At 42.1% G+C, this 18106-nt stretch overlaps 1 protein-coding gene across 1 annotated transcript in view; it reads right to left on the reverse strand.

Annotated features, from left to right (window-relative positions):
• The window catches only part of LOC133613865 (receptor tyrosine-protein kinase erbB-4-like), a 1130743-nt gene that overhangs the window by 23882 nt on the left and 1088755 nt on the right, over positions 1-18106 (reverse strand). Inside the window, exons 26-27 of the mRNA XM_061971723.2 lie at positions 3670-3889; positions 3402-3521 (exon numbers count right to left, since the gene is read on the reverse strand). Coding sequence (XP_061827707.1) covers positions 3402-3521; positions 3670-3889 — 340 coding nt within the window. The remainder of the gene's footprint in view (positions 1-3401; positions 3522-3669; positions 3890-18106) is intronic.

Below are 18106 nucleotides of genomic sequence, written 5' to 3' on the forward strand. Positions count from 1 at the left end.
ATGAAATGCTCAGTCATTCACAAACAAGGATGGGGCGAGGGTCACCACTTTGTCAACAAATGCGTGAGCAAATTGTTGAACAGTTTAAGAAAAACCTTTCTCAACCAGCTATTGCAAGGAATTTAGGGATTTCACCATCTACGGTCCGTAATATCATCAAAAGGTTCAGAGAATCTGGAGAAATCACTGCACGTAAGCAGCTAAGCCCGTGACCTTCGATCCCTCAGGCTGTACTGCATCAACAAGCGACATCAGTGTGTAAAGGATATCACCACATGGGCTCAGGAGCACTTCAGAAACCCACTGTCAGTAACTACAGTTGGTCGCTAAATCTGTAAGTGCAAGTTAAAACTCTCCTATGCAAGGCGAAAACCGTTTATCAACAACACCCAGAAACGCCGTCGACTTCGCTGGGCCTGAGCTCATCTAAGATGGACTGATACAAAGTGGAAAAGTGTTCTGTGGTCTGACGAGTCCACATTTCAAATTGTTTTTGGAAAATGTGGACGTCGTGTCTTCCGGACCAAAGAGGAAAAGAACCATCCGGATTGTTATAGGCGCAAAGTTGAAAAGCCAGCATCTGTGATGGTATGGGGGTGTATTAGTGCCCAAGGCATGGGTAACTTACACATCTATGAAGGCACCATTAATGCTGAAAGGTACATACAGGTTTTGGAGCAACATATGTTGCCATCCAAGCAACGTTACCATGGACGCCCCTGCTTATTTCAGCAAGACAATGCCAAGCCACATGTTACATCAACGTAGCTTCATAGTAAAAGAGTGCGGGTACTAGACTGGCCTGCCTGTAGTCCAGACCTGTCTCCCATTGAAAATATGTTGTGCATTATGAAGCCTAAAATACCACAACGGAGACCCCCGGACTGTTGAACAACTTAAGCTGTACATCAAGCAAGAATGGGAAAGAATTCCACCTGAGAAGCTTCAAAAATGTGTCTCCTCAGTTCCCAAACGTTTACTGAGTGTTGTTAAAAGGAAAGGCCATGTAACACAGTGGTGAACATGCCCTTTCCCAACTACTTTGGCACTTGTTGCAGCCATACAATTCTAAGTTAATTATTATTTGCAAAAAATAAATAAAGTTTATGAGTTTGAACATCAAATATCTTGTCTTTGTAGTGCATTCAACTGAATATGGGTTGAAAATGATTTGCAAATCATTGTATTCCGTTTTTATTTACATCTAACACAATTTCCCAACTCATATAGAAACGGGGTTTGTACATATCGACAGTAACGATTAAGGCTGTGAATCTTTGGCCACCACACGTTTTGATTCGAGTCATGGAGGTAACAATTTGATTCAGAATTGATTCTCGAATCAAACTCAATACTTTGTCAATAACATTGTCCCTGTTGTATGATTAACTACATTCCTCCATTAAATAGATAAACAGCTGTGATCAATGTCTATATTACTGAATAGAAAACAGTTTTTTTGTTGAATAAAAATCTACCCAAACATTTCATAGAGTCAAATACAAATAAGGCAACAAGAGAAGAATCTAAGGTAAATCTGTACAGCAGATATAGATCATCTACATCAACAATGTGATTTGTTTGAGTGGCTGGACAGGACAGAAAAAATTAAATAAAAATAGATTTTTGATTTTTTTAAACCGAATAAAAATTATTACAAATAATCGTGTTTAAATCCAAAATTAAAAAAAATGACACTTCTAATAACGCTACAAAGTATGGTGTCAGTATATGGTTGAGAGCACACTAATTACATCAAATTGTTTTATTTAAAAAAAATATTTTTGCATTTTTGTTGACAGAGGAAGGCTTTAAGGGCAAAATAACTAAATATTTAAATCAGAGCCAATCTACAAAAGTGAAGTTGTCACGTTGTGTAAATGGTAAATAAAAATAGATTACAATGATTTGCAAATCCTTTTCAACTTATATTCAATTGAATAGACTGCAAAGACAAGATATTTAACGTTCAGACTGAGAAACTTCCTTTTGTTTGGCAAATAATCATTAACTTAGAATTTAATGGCAGCAACACATTGCAAACAAGTTGCCACAGGGGCATTATATGGCCTTTCCTTTTAACAACACTCAGTAAACGTTTGGGAACTGAGGAGACACATTTTTTAAGCTTCTCAGGTGGAATTCTTTCCCATTCTTGCTTGATGTACAGCTTAAGTTGTTCAACAGTCCGGGGGTCTCCGTTGTGGTATTTTAGGCTTCATAATGCGCCACACTTTTCAATGGGAGACAGGTCTGGACTACAGGCAGGCCAGTCTAGGACCTGCACTCTTTTACTATGAAGCCACGTTGATGTAACACGTGGCTTGGCATTGTCTTGCTGAAATAAGCAGGGGCGTCCATGGTAACGTTGCTTGGATGGCAACATATGTTGCTCCAAAACCTGTATGTACCTTTCAGCATTAATGGCACCTTCATAGATGTGTAAGTTACCCATGTCTTGGGCACTAATACACCCCCACACCATCACAGATGCTGGCTTTTCAACTTTGCGCCTATAACAGTCTTTCTTCTTTTCCTCTTTGGTGCTGAGGACACGACGTCCACAGTTTCCGAAAACAATTTGAAATGTGGACTCGTCAGACCGCAGAACACTTTTCCACTTTGCATCAGTCCATCTTAAATGAGCTCGGGGCCCAGCGAAGCCGGCGGAATTTCTGGGTGTTGATAAATGGCTTTGGCTTTTCATAGAAGAGTTTTAACTTGCGCTTACAGATGTAGCAACGAATTGTAGTTACTGACAGTGGTTTTCTGAAGTGTTCCTGAGCCCATGTGGTGATATCCTTTACACACTGAGGTCACGGGCATTGCCGCTCACGTGCAGTGATTTCTTCAGATTTGACATAAGCAGATGGTGAAAATCCCTAAATTCTTTGCAATAGCTTGTTTAGAAATGTTGTTCTTAAACTGTTCAACAATTTGCTCACGCATTTGTTGACAAAGTGGTGACCCTCGCCCCATCCTTGTTTGTGAATGACTGAGCATTTCATGGAAGCTGCTTTTATACCCAATCATGGCACCCGCCTGTTCCCAATTAGCCTGTTCACCTGTGGGGTGTTCCAAATAAGTGTTTGATGAGCATTCCTCAACTTTATCAGTCTGTTTTCTCCACCTGTGCCAGCTTTTTTGAAACACGATGCAGGCATCAAATTCCAAATGAGCTAATATTTGCAAAAAAATAAATATCTTGTCTTTTTTAATTTCTAATTGAATTTATTTCAATTAAATAAGTAGAAAAGGATTTGCAAATCATTGTATTCTGTTTTTATTCAGCATTTACACAACGTGCCTTCACTGGTTTTGTATATAGCAAATAATACATACGGTTATTGCAGGGGTCTGTAATATGTATCAATGAGTATGACTGATTTTATTCAAGTAACCTGAACTCTTCTTGGCAGTCGTGTACGTGTCCGCTTCCTTCTCGCCTTTGCTTCCTCGCTCCGCCAGGAAAGCGGTCGGGTCGGCGCTGTAACGCTGCCCACTACAGTCCTCTCGGCCACCTGTTGGAATGACAAGATAACGATTTCATCAGATTAATCACATTTGACAGCAATGATTGCGACAATCAATGCTCATGGCATAACTGCTACGAAGGTTTTAATCAGTTGATCTCAGATCAGATTCAGGTTTTGAACCTTCACGCTCTACCTTGTCCCGCAGCCACAAGGGCACTGGACCTGGGAGAGGTCTGCTTCCTCAGGGTGCCGTTACATCGCGGGTCCTCGGCTTTGGCGCGGACAAATCCACCGGCGCTCTGTCCTCCCGAGGCCACGTCTTGGGACACGATGCAGGCTCTGGTCTCAGGGAGAACCCTAGGGAGGGTGGCTCGCGGGTCTTGCCGGCTAAAATGTGGATCCTGATTGCCAATCTGGAAGAAATTCAGGTAAAAGAAAAACAACATTGTTTACCTGTATCTCAACCTTTTTTGTAAGGGGTGCCGGAAGTTGGCAGACACGTCAGCGATCCTGTTCTGTCTACCTGTAATGTTTGATCCTGTTCTGTCTCCCTGTAATGGTTGATCCTGTTCTCTCTCCCTGTAATGTTTGATCCTTTTCTGTCTACCTGTAATGTTTGATCCTGTTCTGTCTCCCTGTAATGTTTGATCCTCTTCTGTCTCCCTGTAATGTTTGATCCTCTTCTGTCTTCCTGCAATGTTTGATCCTCTTATGTCTCGCTATAATGTTTGATCCTCTTATGTCTCCCTGTAATGTTTGATCTTGTTCTGTCTCCCTGTAATGTTTGATCTTCTTCTGTCTCCATTGATCCTCTTATGTCTCCCTGTAATGTTTGATCCTCTTATGTCTACCTGTAATGTTTGATCTTGTTCTGTCTCCCTGTAATGTTTGATCCTCTTCTGTCTCCCTGTAATGTTGGATCCTTTTCTGTCTCCCTTTAATGTTTGATACTGTTCTGTCCCCCTGTAATGTTTGATCCTGTTCTGTCCCCCTGTAATGTTTGATCTTGTTCTGTCTCCCTGTAATGTTTGATCCTGTTCCGTCTCCCTGTAATGTTTGATCCTGTTCCGTCTCCCTGTAATGTTCGATCCTGTTCCGTCTCCCTGTAATGTTTGATCCTGTTCCGTCTCCCTGTAATGTTTGATCCTCTTCTGTCTCCCTGTAATGTTTGATCCTCTTATGTCTCCCTGTAATGTTTGATCATGTTCTGTCTCCCTGTAATGTTTGATCCTCTTCTGTCTCCCTGTAATGTTGGATCCTTTTCTGTCTCCCTGTAATGTTTGATCCTGTTCTGTCCCCCTGTAATGTTTGATCCTGTTCTGTCCCCCTGTAATGTTTGATCCTCTTCTGTCTCCCTGTAATGTTTGATCCCCTCCTTCTCCCTGTAATGTTTGATCCTGTTCCGTCTCCCTGTAATGTTTGATCCTGTTCTGTCCCCCTGTAATGTTTGATCCTCTTCTGTCTCCCTGTAATGTTTGATCCCCTCCTTCTCCCTGTAATGTTTGATCCTGTTCCGTCTCCCTGTAATGTTTGATCCTGTTCTGTCTCTCTGTAATGTTTGATCCTGTTCTGTCTCCCTGTAATGATTGATCTTGTTCTGTCTCCCTGTAATGTTTGCTCTTGTTCTGTCTCCCTGTAATGTTTGATCCTCTTCTGTCTCCCTGTAATGTTCGATCCTGTTCCGTCTCCCTGTAATGTTTGATCCTGTTCCGTCTCCCTGTAATGTTTGATCCTCTTCTGTCTCCCTGTAATGTTTGATCCTCTTATGTCTCCCTGTAATGTTTGATCATGTTCTGTCTCCCTGTAATGTTTGATCCTCTTCTGTCTCTCTGTAATGTTGGATCCTTTTCTGTCTCCCTGTAATGTTTGATCCTGTTCTGTCCCCCTGTAATGTTGATCCTGTTCTGTCCCCCTGTAATGTTTGATCCTCTTCTGTCTCCCTGTAATGTTTGATCCCCTCCTTCTCCCTGTAATGTTTGATCCTGTTCCGTCTCCCTGTAATGTTTGATCCTGTTCTGTCCCCCTGTAATGTTTGATCCTCTTCTGTCTCCCTGTAATGTTTGATCCCCTCCTTCTCCCTGTAATGTTTGATCCTGTTCCGTCTCCCTGTAATGTTTGATCCTGTTCTGTCTCTCTGTAATGTTTGATCCTGTTCTGTCTCCCTGTAATGATTGATCTTGTTCTGTCTCCCTGTAATGTTTGCTCTTGTTCTGTCTCCCTGTAATGTTTGATCCTCTTCTGTCTCCCTGTAATGTTTGATCCTGTTCCGTCTCCCTGTAATGTTCGATCCTGTTCCGTCTCAATGTAATGTATCCTGTTCCGTCTCCCTGTAATGTTCGATCCTGTTCCGTCTCCCTGTAATGTTCGATCCTGTTCCGTCTCCCTGTAATGTTCGATCCTGTTCTGTCTCCCTGTAATGTTCGATCCTGTTCTGTCTCTCTGTAATGTTCGATCTTGTTCTGTCTCCCTGTAATGTTTGATCCTGTTCCGTCTCCCTGTAATGTTTGTTCCTGTTCCGTCTCCCTGTAATGTTCGATCCTGTTCCGTCTCCCTGTAATGTTCGATCCTGTTCTGTCTCCCTGTAATGTTTGATCCTGTTCTGTCTCCCCGTAATGTTTGATCCTGTTCTGTCTCCCCGTAATGTTTGATCCTCTTCTGTCCCCCTGTAATGTTTGATCCTGTTCTGTCTCCCTGTAATGTTTGATCTTGTTCTGTCTCCCTGTAATGTTTGATCCTGTTCCGTCTCCCTGTAATGTTTGATCCTGTTCCGTCTCCCTGTAATGCTTGATCCTGTTCCGTCTCCCTGTAATGCTCGATCCTGTTCCGTCTCCCTGTAATGTTCGATCCTGTTCTGTCTCCCTGTAATGTTCGATCCTGTTCCGTCTCCCTGTAATGTTCGATCCTGTTCTGTCTCCCTGTAATGTTTGATCCTGTTCTGTCTCCCTGTAATGTTCGATCCTGTTCTGTCTCCCTGTAATGTTTGATCCTGTTCTGTCCCCCTGTAATGTTTGATCCTGTTCTGTCTTCCTGTAATGTTTGATCTTGTTCTGTCTCCCTGTAAGGTTTGATCCTGTTCTGTCTCCCTGTATTGTTCGATCCTGTTCTGTCTCCCTGTAATGTTTGATCCCGTTCTGTCTCCCTGTAATGTTCGATCCTGTTCTGTCTCCCTGTAATGTTTGATGCTGTTCTGTTTCCCTGTAATGTTGATCCTGTTCTGTCTCCCTGTAATGTTCGATCCTGTTCTGTCTCCCTGTAATGTTCGATCCTGTTCTGTCTCCCTGTAATGTTTGTCTGATCTTGAATGGGATTGTGCTGAAAATTGTAATTTCCCCTCTGGGATTCATAAAGTATTTCTGATTCCGATTCTGAATTAATGAAGCGGGAAAATAAAAATAACGAGAAAATGCAATTTCGGGAGAAATTGCGTGGATATGCGCAAGCTGCGGAAACGCACGAGTTGAACTAAAATGCTAATGTTAGCAGGCCAACAGTTAGCATGTGCCAAGTACCAAGTTATATGACTCTGGGGTATACGTTTGTGTAATTAGCTTTAAAAATGAGCCCGCTAATGTTAGCATGGTAACAGTTAATATGTGTGTTGTATACCTCTGAGGTGTATAAACTAGAGATGTCCGATAATGGCTTTTTTGCCGATATCCGATATTGTCCAACTCTTAATTACCGATTCCGATATCAACAGACATATACAGTCGTGGAATTAACACATTATTATGCCTAATTTTGTTGTGATGCCCCGCTGGATGCATTAAACAATGTAACAAGGTTTTCCAAAATAAATCAACTCAAGTTATGGAAAATATTTATTATTTAAGTCTACAAAGTGCATTATTTTTTTTAACACGCCTCAAAACAGCAGCTTGGAATTTGGGACATGCTTTCCCTGAGAGAGCATGAGGAGGTTGAGGTGGGCGGGGTTGAGGTAAGGGGGCTGGGGGGTAGCGTCCCGGAAGAGTTAGTCCTGCAAGGGGTCCTGGGTATTTGTTCTGTTGTGTTTATGTTGTGTTACGGTGCGGATGTTCTCCCGAAATGTTTGTCATTCTTGTTTGGTGTGGGTTCACAGTGTGGCGCGTATTTGTAACAGTGTTAAAGTTGTTTATACGGCCACCCTCAGTGTGACCTGTATGGCTGTTGACCAAGTATGACTTGCATTCACTTGTGTGTGTGAAAAGTCATAGATATTATGTGACTGCCTTAAAGGCACGCCCCAAAAATTGTTGTCTGGGTGGAAATCGGGGGAAATTGGGGAGAATGTTTGCTCCGGGAGATTTTCGGGAGGGGCACTGAAATTCGGGAGTCTCCCGGAAAATGGGGAGGGTTGGCAAGTATGACTGGGAGACGCAACTGCTCTGTACTGTCCGTGTACCACTCCGTACAGCGGCAATTTTAAAAAGTCATAAATTTTACTTTTTGAAACTGATACCGACAATTTCCGATATTACATTTCAAATCATTTATCTAGTACAAACGCAAAAAGAGCTAAAAAATTTAGCATGTGTCAGAAAAAGTTAGCATGTGTCAGAAATTCATAGAAATGAACAAGAAAATAATCAGGCATGAAAATATAACTAGAATGTGCAATTTCAGGAGACATTGCGTGTGGATGTTGTATGTGCGCAAGCCACGAAAACGGCGGTCAAACTGAAATGCTAACGTTAGCATGACAGACAGAATGTGTCAAGTACCAAGTTACATTACTAAAAATAACAATAGTATAAAAATAGACAACGACAGTGAACATGTGTCAAGATGTATAACTATGGAGCGTACAAATTCAAAATTAGCTAAAAAAAAATAAGTTAGCATGTGTCAGAAATTCATACAAACGAACAACATCAATAAAATAATTTGGCGGGAAAACAGATACAACTAGAATGTGCAATTGCCAAGTCCCCTTCTGTGGAGCAGCCGGAGCCTGGGTGCGGTCGCCCGGCCCGTGGCCCACCCAGCTCCTTCCAAAAATAAAGAGACACTTTTTGGACTGTTTTCGGACTTTCCCCAAAGAACCTTGCACGGTAAGAAACAAACTGAACTTCAATTTGAACTGAATTAGAGATGCAATTTATTAAATTTTTTACAATTTTTCATTTTTAAAATGTTTTCATTTATATGATTTTTGTGAATGATTTATTGACGCTGTGCAATGTTTACGCTATTTGAGCCTGCAATAAAAAGCATTACGAAAACTTACCAAGATTGTATCCCTCCTCGTACCATACGTCCTCGACGTAAAAAGATAAAACTCCTTTGTGTACTACAACTAGCTCTGAAAGGTCGCTCTAATTCAATCCACTTACACATACGTCCTGCAGGGCTTTTCATCTCTTTCCCAGCCCTCTAATCTAACCTAGTCAGTAACAAGAGCCAAGATTCATTAGAGGCAAGCTACTGTGGAGGATGCATATATGTTTAAGAGTTATTTCTTTTTACATAGCCATGTTTAGAGTATCTACTACTTTTCCTTTGTATATTCTTTCGACATTTAGTGTCTTCACCCTTGAAATGTGAACTACAACCCCCACTTGTTCCTTTTCAGTGTTGCGAGGGGGGAGATGGGGGTTTTCTTTGTGTGCAAGGAGTGGGCTTTTCCGTTTGAATGTCAGATCAACTTGAGTAGCCGATATGAATGTATTGGTTAAGTTGACCTCCTAAAGCTTTAGTAAAACTTGAAAATATTCCAATTCTGTCTCGATGGTCCTTCTTACTCAGCATATATGTCATCGAAAAAACTTGGGGTTGACCAGTAACTTAGATTCCCTGGGAGGAAGAGCTGGTCGACGCAACACTACCTAAAACAGCCGGGTTTGCGGTTTTGACTAGGCCTTACGAGATAGGCTTCTCAGCCGAGTCGACCACAAAAGGAAGCGGGACAGATGCTGAATTAACAAAGGGTAGTTAGGACTAGGCGAATTGCCTCGCCATCCAGCTGAGTAGAGCCGACGTCGGTGGAGCAGCCCGGTAAGACCGACTGCGCCGAGATGTCGGGACCCCGTTGACGGAGAGCTGGATCTGACTCGCAAGGTCTGCGTTCAAAGAACTCCGGCTTATTAGTGATTCCCAGAGCCCAAAAATAGTCTGCGGGCTATAGAGCGTTTTCTATTGGGGCTCCAGTACTATGGAATGCCCTCCCGGTAACAGTTAGAGATGCTACCTCAGTAGAAGCATTTAAGTCCCATCTTAAAACTCATTTGTATACCCTAGCCTTTAAATAGACCCCCTTTTTAGCCCAGTTGATCTGCCGTTTCTTTTCTTTTCTCCTCTGCCCCCCCCCTCCCTTGTGGAGGGGGGGGCACACAGGTCCGGTGGCCATGGATGAAGTCGGGACCCGGGGTGGACCGCTCGCCTGTGCATCAGTTGGGGACATCTCTGCGCTGCTGACCCATCTCCGCTCGAGATGGTCTCTTGATGGCCCCACTATGGACTGGACTCTCACTATTATGTTAGATCCACTATGGACTGGACTCTCACTATTATGTTAGATCCACAATGGACTGGACTCCCACTATTATGTTAGATCCACTATGGACTGGACTGTCACTATTATGTTAGATCCACTATGGACTGGACTTTCACAATATTATGTCAGACCCACTCGACATCCATTGCATCCGGTCTCCCCTGGAGGGGGGGTGTCACCCACAACGTCCCATTGGGGTTGTGAGTTTTTCCTTGCCCTTATGTGGGCTCTGTACCGTGGATGTCGTTGTGGCTTGTGCAGCCCTTTGAGACACTTGTGATTTAGGGCTATATAAATAAACATTGATTGATTGATTGATTGGGAGAACTTGTGGGTTACCACCGGAATCTTATACGACTCTGGGGCGTACGGCTGCAAAATTAGCTTAAAAAATGACCATGCTAATGTTAACATGGTAACAGTTAGCATTTTAGTTAACAATTTTTTAAATCTGAGGCGTACAAATGCAAAACTAGCTAAAACAAAAAGGTTAGCATGTCTCAGAAATGTATATAAACAACGTAAAGAAAATAATTACGCAGGAAAATAGATACAACTAGAATATGCAATTTCAGGAGAAATTGCCAGCGTCCAACTGAAATGCTAACTTAGACAGTTAGAACGTGCCATTGCCAGGTTATATGACTCTCAAGTGTACGGCGGCTAAATAGGCAAAATAAACTCAACAAGTAAAATAGACGCTAATGCTAGCGTGCTAACAGTTAACATGTGTCAAGTACCAAGTTGTATGACTCTGAGACGTACTAAAAAGCTAGCATGCTAACTTCTAGCATGCTAACAGTTGTTGTTACATGTGTCAGAATCAGAATTATCTTATTTCCATTGTCAGTGTGGCTTCATAAATTGGGATTTCTTTTGGTCATGTACGAAGTTATGAGTTTACAAGTGTATGTAGACTTTTGACCACGACTGTATATACAGGTAAAAGCCAGTAAATTAGAATATTTTGAAAAACTTGATTTATTTCAGTAATTGCATTCAAAAGGTGTAACTTGTACATTATATTTATTCATTGCACACAGACTGATGCATTCAAATGTTTATTTCATTTAATTTTGATGATTTGAAGTGGCAACAAATGAAAATCCAAAATTCCGTGTGTCACAAAATTAGAATATTACTTAAGGCTAATACAAAAAAGGGATTTTTAGAAATGTTGGCCAACTGAAAAGTATGAAAATGAAAAATATGAGCATGTACAATACTCAATACTTGGTTGGAGCTCCTTTTGCCTCAATTATTGCATAATGCGGCGTGGCATGGAGTCGATGAGTTTCTGGCACTGCTCAGTTGTTATGAGAGCCCAGGTTGCTCTGATAGTGGCCTTCAACTCTTCTGCGTTTTTGGGTCTGGTTTTCTGCATCTTCCTTTTCACAATACCCCACAGATTTTCTATGGGGCTAAGGTCAGGGGAGTTGGCGGGCCAATTTAGAACAGAAATACCATGGTCCGTAAACCAGGCACGGGTAGATTTTGCGCTGTGTGCAGGCGCCAAGTCCTGTTGGAACTTGAAATCTCCATCTCCATAGAGCAGGTCAGCAGCAGGAAGCATGAAGTGCTCTAAAACTTGCTGGTAGACGGCTGCGTTGACCCTGGATCTCAGGAAGCAGAGTGGACCGACACCAGCAGATGACATGGCACCCCAAACCATCACTGATGGTGGAAACTTTACACTAGACTTCAGGCAACGTGGATCCTGTGCCTCTCCTGTCTTCCTCCAGACTCTGGGACCTCGATTTCCAAAGGAAATGCAACATTTGCATGGTTGGGTGATGGTTTGGGGTGCCATGTCATCTGCTGGTGTCGGTCCACTCTGTTTCCTGAGATCCAGGGTCAACGCAGCCGTCTACCAGCAAGTTTTAGAGCACTTCATGCTTCCTGCTGCTGACCTGCTCTATGGAGATGGAGATTTCAAGTTCCAACAGGACTTAGCGCCTGCACACAGCGCAAAATCTACCCGTGCCTGGTTTACGGACCATGGTATTTCTGTTCTAAATTGGCCCGCCAACTCCCCTGACCTTAGCCCCATAGAAAATCTGTGGGGTATTGTGAAAAGGAAGATGCAGAATGCCAGACCCAAAAACGCAGAAGAGTTGAAGGCCACTATCAGAGCAACCTGGGCTCTCATAACACCTGAGCAGTGCCAGAAACTCATCGACTCCATGCCACGCCGCATTAACGCAGTAATTGAGGCAAAAGGAGCTCCAACCAAGTATTGAGTATTGTACATGCTCATATTTTTCATTTTCATACTTTTCAGTTGGCCAACATTTCTAAAAATCCCTTTTTTGTATTAGCCTTAAGTAATATTCTAATTTTGTGACACACGGAATTTTGGATTTTCATTTGTTGCCACTTCAAATCATCAAAATTAAATGAAATAAACATTTGAATGCATCAGTCTGTGTGCAATGAATAAATATAATGTACAAGTTACACCTTTTGAATGCAATTACTGAAATAAATCAAGTTTTTCAAAATATTCTAATTTACTGGCTTTTACCTGTATGTATGGTGAAGAAGGAGCTGAGCCGGAAGGCAAAGCTCTCAATTTACCGGTCGATCTACGTTCCCATCCTCACCTATGGTCATGAGCTTTGGGTTATGACCGAAAGGACAAGATCACGAGTACAAGCGGCCGAAATGAGTTTCCTTCGCCGGGTGGCGGGGCTCTCCCTTAAAGATAGGGTGAGAAGCTCTGTCATCCGGGAGGAGCTCAAAGTAAAGCCGCTGCTCCTCCACATCGAGAGGAGCCAGATGAGGTGATTCGAGCATCTGGTCAGGATGCCACCCGAACGCCTCCCTAGGAAGGTGTTTCGGGCACGTCTGACCGGTAGGAGGCCACGGGGAAGACCCAGGACACGCTGGGAAGACTATCTCTCCCGGCTGGCCTGGGAACGCCTTGGGATCCCCCGGGAGGAGCTGGACGAAGTGGCTGGGGAGAGGAAAGTCTGGGCTTCCCTGCTTAAGCTGATGCCCCCGCGACCCGACCTCGGATAAGCGGAAGATGATGGATGGATGGATGGATGGATGTATATATGTAAACGTATACTGTATATATACACATATACATACATACACTATATTGCCAAAAGTATTCAGCCACCTGCCTTGACTCACATATGAACTTGAAGTGCCATCCCATTCCTAACCCATAGAGTTCAATATGATGTCGGTCCATCCTTTTGCAGCTAATACAGCTTCAACTCTTCTGGGAAGGCTGTCCACAAGGTTGCGGAGTGTGTTTATAGGAATTTTCCACCATTCTTCCAAAAGCGCATTGGTGAGGTCACACACTGATGTTGGTCGAGAAAGCCTGGCTCTCAGTCTCCGTTCTAATTCATCCCAAAGGTGTTCTATCGGGTTCAGGTCAGGACTCTGTGCAGGCCAGTCAAGTTCATCCACACCAGACTCTGTCATCCATGTCTTTATGGACCTTGCTTTGTGTACTGGTGCACAGTCATGTTGGAAGAGGAAGCTCCAAACTGTTTCCCACAAGGTTGGGAGCATGGAATTGTCAAAAATGTTTTGGTATCCTGGAGAATTCAAAGTTCCTTTCACTGGAACTAAGGCGCCAAGCCCAACTCCTGAAAAACAACCCCACACCATAATTCCTCCTCCACCAAATTTCACATTTGGCACAATGCAGTCCGAAATGTAGCGTTCTCCTGGCAACCTCCAAACCCAGACTGGTCCATCAGATTGCCAGATGGAAAAGTGTGATTCATCAGTCCAGAGAAGGCGTCTCCACTGCTCTAGAGTCTAGTGGCGACGTGCTTTACACCACTGCATCCCACAAGTTGCATTGGAGCAGGTTGTGTGACCGTGTGTGTTGACTTTCTGTGTTGTTTTTTTTGCGCCGTGATTGGGAAAATGTTGATTAGATTGGGGTCGTACTGTGTATAAAAATGCTGAGCTGCGGACACTTCAAAGTGCAACTCATGGTCATTAAACGGAATCACTAATGTTGTCTGCAAGATGATGTCAAACTTGCAGCAATGAACTTATTACAATTAGGTTGGAGTCAAACTCGTGACGCCAACGCGGGTCAAACCGAACACGGCAGCGGTCCGCACTTGGCCCGCGAGCCTGAGTTTGTATACCCCTGACACAAAGATTACCGTATTTTTCGGACTATAAGTCGCATTTTTTTGGGGGCGTGGTTAAGAGGGGAGGAGTATATTGACAGCTAGAATTCACCAAGTCAAGTATTTCATACATATATATATATATATATATATATATATATATATATATATATATATATATATATATATATATATATATATATATATATATATATATATATACATCCTGAAAATATGCAAACAAAACTGTGTTTAGATAATTGATACTTCAAACTTGCATAAATAAATCTTAAGGAATATAACATAACTTGGCTTCTGAGAGTTTCAAAATGTAATGAATAAAATGCTAAAGTTGTTGATAAACAAGCAATTATTTTAATAATTAAATATGGTCATTTTAAATGAATTATTATGATAATTTAAAATTTATTATTTCAAATATGTTTATTTTAATGTATAATTCTATGGCTGGATGTAATAAGGAGTCAGGAAAAAATACAAATAAAAATACAATTAATTTTGATGTTTTTAGCAAAATATAGTAAACATGTATTTAGTTTTTTTTTTTTTTTTAATTAATAAATATATATATTTTTAGGTAAGATAAACATAATACAACAATTTATCTCTAGTCTGGATGATTTAGTTCTTGTCACCCTGTTGTCCTCCCGTCATGAAAAAAGGCTGTCCTCACTCAGGGGGCGTGGCTTCCAGCTACGGCTGAAAATCGGGAGATTTTCGGGAGAATATTTGTCCCGGGAGGTTTTCGGGGGAGGCGCTGAATTTCGGGAGTCTCCCGGAAAATTCGGGAGGGTTGGCAAGTGTGCGTTAACATACCAGGCACGTTCTCAGTTGGTTATTTATGCCTCATATAACGTACATGTCAAGACTTGATCCTGGGGTTTAGTTTTTCTAGAAGGCAACGGAAAGTTGGCTCGGGCGAGACGGGAATGAAGGTACATTTTTATTTAAACACTATAAATACAAAACAAGGAAGTGAACAAAAGGCGCGCACAATGGCGTAGAACAAACTATGAAACCAAACACTTGCACAAAGGCAAAAACTATGAACAACAAAAAAAACACTAACTGTGGCAATAATAAACAAAACTTACTTGGCATGGACAAAAAGGAGCAGCGTGAACGATGGACATGAAAAAAAGAGTCAGAAATGTGCAGAGCATAAATGTGGGGATGTCACCAGAAACACAAACTGAAAACAATGAACTTAAATACTAGACATGATTAACGAAAACAGGTGCGTGACTCAAAACGTGAAAACTAATGGGTTGCTAACAAGAGTGCACAATGAGTCCAAATGTGGAACAGGTGAAACTAATGGGTAATCATGGAAACAAGACAAGGGAGTGAAAAGCCAGAAACTAAAGAGTCCAATAACTAAACAAAACATGACTAAGACAAAACATGATTACACAGACACGACCGTACACTTATTCAGCCTGTTGTTCACTATTCTTTATTTATTTTAAATTACCTTTCAAATGTCTATTCTTGGTGTTGGCTTTTATCAAATACATTTCCCCAAAAAATGCGACTTATATATGTTTTTTTTCCTTCTTTATAATGCATTTTCGGCGGGTGCGACTTATACTCCGGTGTGACTTATACTCCGAAAAATACGGTAATATGCTATTTGTATTGATACTTTTTGGAGATATTAACTCCACAATACTGTATATATTTTTAATCATTGCAACAATAGCCAATCAGCCAAAATAGCCATCATTTCGACTTCTGTTGTGTTGTCTTGGTCCCAGTTATTGGTTTTTTTGGATGCAAATAGTGAAATGAAGGAGAAGGAGGAGGTGCAAAATGAGTGATGTGGTCAATATAGCCAGAGAGGAATGAGATCCCAGCAGGAGCATTGTCGCTTCATCCAGTGGCTGCAGGCGCTCCACACGTGCATGAGAGCCTCTTAACATTTATTCCACTGTTTGGCCACCAACAGACACTCTTCTCAGCACGTCTTTTAAAAGGCTTGAAAATCATGTTCCTTTTATACAGAAGTGTTATGGCTGAAAGTAAAACTATAGTTAAAGTTTACAGGAAATACAGACAAAGAGGCTACTGGTCAAGATGGGATCTGGCTATGAATTACCGTATTTTACGCACTATAAGGCATACTTGCCAACCCTCCCGGATTTTCCGGGAGACTCCCGAAATTCAGTGCCTCTCCCGAAAACCTCCCGGGACAAATTTTCTCCCGAAAATCTCCCGAAATTCAGGCGGAGCTGGAGGCCACGCCCCCTCCAGCTCCATGCGGACCTGAGTCCGCTTTCCCACAATATAGAGAACGTATACAGTAAAGCAGTCCGTCTGCCGTAAACAGCAATGTTGTGACACTCTTAAACAGGACAATACTGCCATCTAGTGCATTTGATGAAAGCACTTTTGTGCGTGCCACACAGCAATGCATCATCAGAGAGGGTGTTCAGCATGGTTAGAAAGATAGTGACAGAGAATAGAACAAGGATGGGTTGTACTTGTACTTGTATAGCGCTTTTCTACCTTCAAGGTACTCAAAGCGCTTTGACACTACTTCCACATTTACCCATTCACACACACATTCACACACTGATGGAGGGAGCTGCCATGCAAGGCGCTAACCAGCACCCATCAGGAGCAAGGGTGAAGTGTCTTGCTCAGGACACAACGGACATGACGAGGTTGGTACTAGGTGGGGATTGAACCAGGGACCCTCGGGTCGCGCACGGCCATTCTTTGGATAATTCAACCCTTAACTCAACAATGAGTAGATGAGTGTTATGTGTGTGTATATGTGTAAATAAATGAACACTGAAATTCAAGTATTTATTTTATATATATATATATATATATATATATATATATATATATATATATATATATATATATATATATATATATATATATATATACTATCACTATGGGAAGTTTTGACGGAGCAGAAATGTGTGAACTCGTTGGGAGTTTCCTCCTCTCCCAGCTCGCTAGCCTCAATCTGAACCTTGGTATTTACCGTGATGACGGACTGGCAGTGTGTCGCGCCTCGCCAAAGAGCAGCGAGAATACCAAGAAGCGCATATGCCAAATTTTCAAAGAGAACGGCCTACGGATCACGATTGAAGCCAACAAGCAAACCGTCAACTTCCTTGACGTCACTTTCAACCTGAGAAATAACAGCTACCAACCATTCACGTAACCCAACACAACACTCCAATACGTGCACCATGACAGCAACCACCCACCCACCACCACGAAAAGAATACCTACCGGAATCAATAAAAGGCTATCGATGCTGTCATCTAGCAAAGCTGAATTTGACCAAGCAACCCCCCCGTACCAAAAAGCCCTTGATGAAAGCGGATACAATTTCACCCTCACCTATGAACCCACGCCAGGAAACCAGCCAAAAAAGAACAGAAAACGAAACGACATCATCTGGTACAACCCCCCATACAGCAAAAACGTCTCAACGAACATTGGACACAAATTCCTCAATCTGATTGACAAACACTTTCCCAAAGACAACAACCTAAGAAAAGTATTCAACAAGAACAACATTAAATTGAGCTACAGCTGCATGAACAATATACGACAAATCATCTCAAACCACAACAAAACAATTGCAAATGAGCCGTCGACCCCCAGTCAGAGCGACTCCAAAACCAACAAAGCATGTAACTGTCGAAAGAAACCTGATTGCCCCCTCAACGGGGGGTGCTTACAAACATCAGTTGTCTACCAATCTAAGGTAATACGCAAGGACATTAACACATCCGACACATATGTAGGATTAACCGAGGGTGAATTCAAAACCAGATGGAACAATCACAAGGCTTCTTTCAGGAACAAAAACCTGCGAAATACCACAGAACTCAGCAAACACATTTGGGACCTCAAAGACAATAATGTTGAATATTCAATAACATGGCAAATTCTTGCATCCAGCACACCTTACAATAGTGGTAATAAAAGATGCAACCTATGCTTGAAAGAGAAACTGTTTATTATTTACCGTCCAGACCTGTCATCCCTCAACAAAC

This window comes from Nerophis lumbriciformis, linkage group LG13 (assembly GCF_033978685.3).
Source record: "Nerophis lumbriciformis linkage group LG13, RoL_Nlum_v2.1, whole genome shotgun sequence".
NCBI classification, from domain to species: Eukaryota; Metazoa; Chordata; class Actinopteri; order Syngnathiformes; family Syngnathidae; genus Nerophis; species Nerophis lumbriciformis.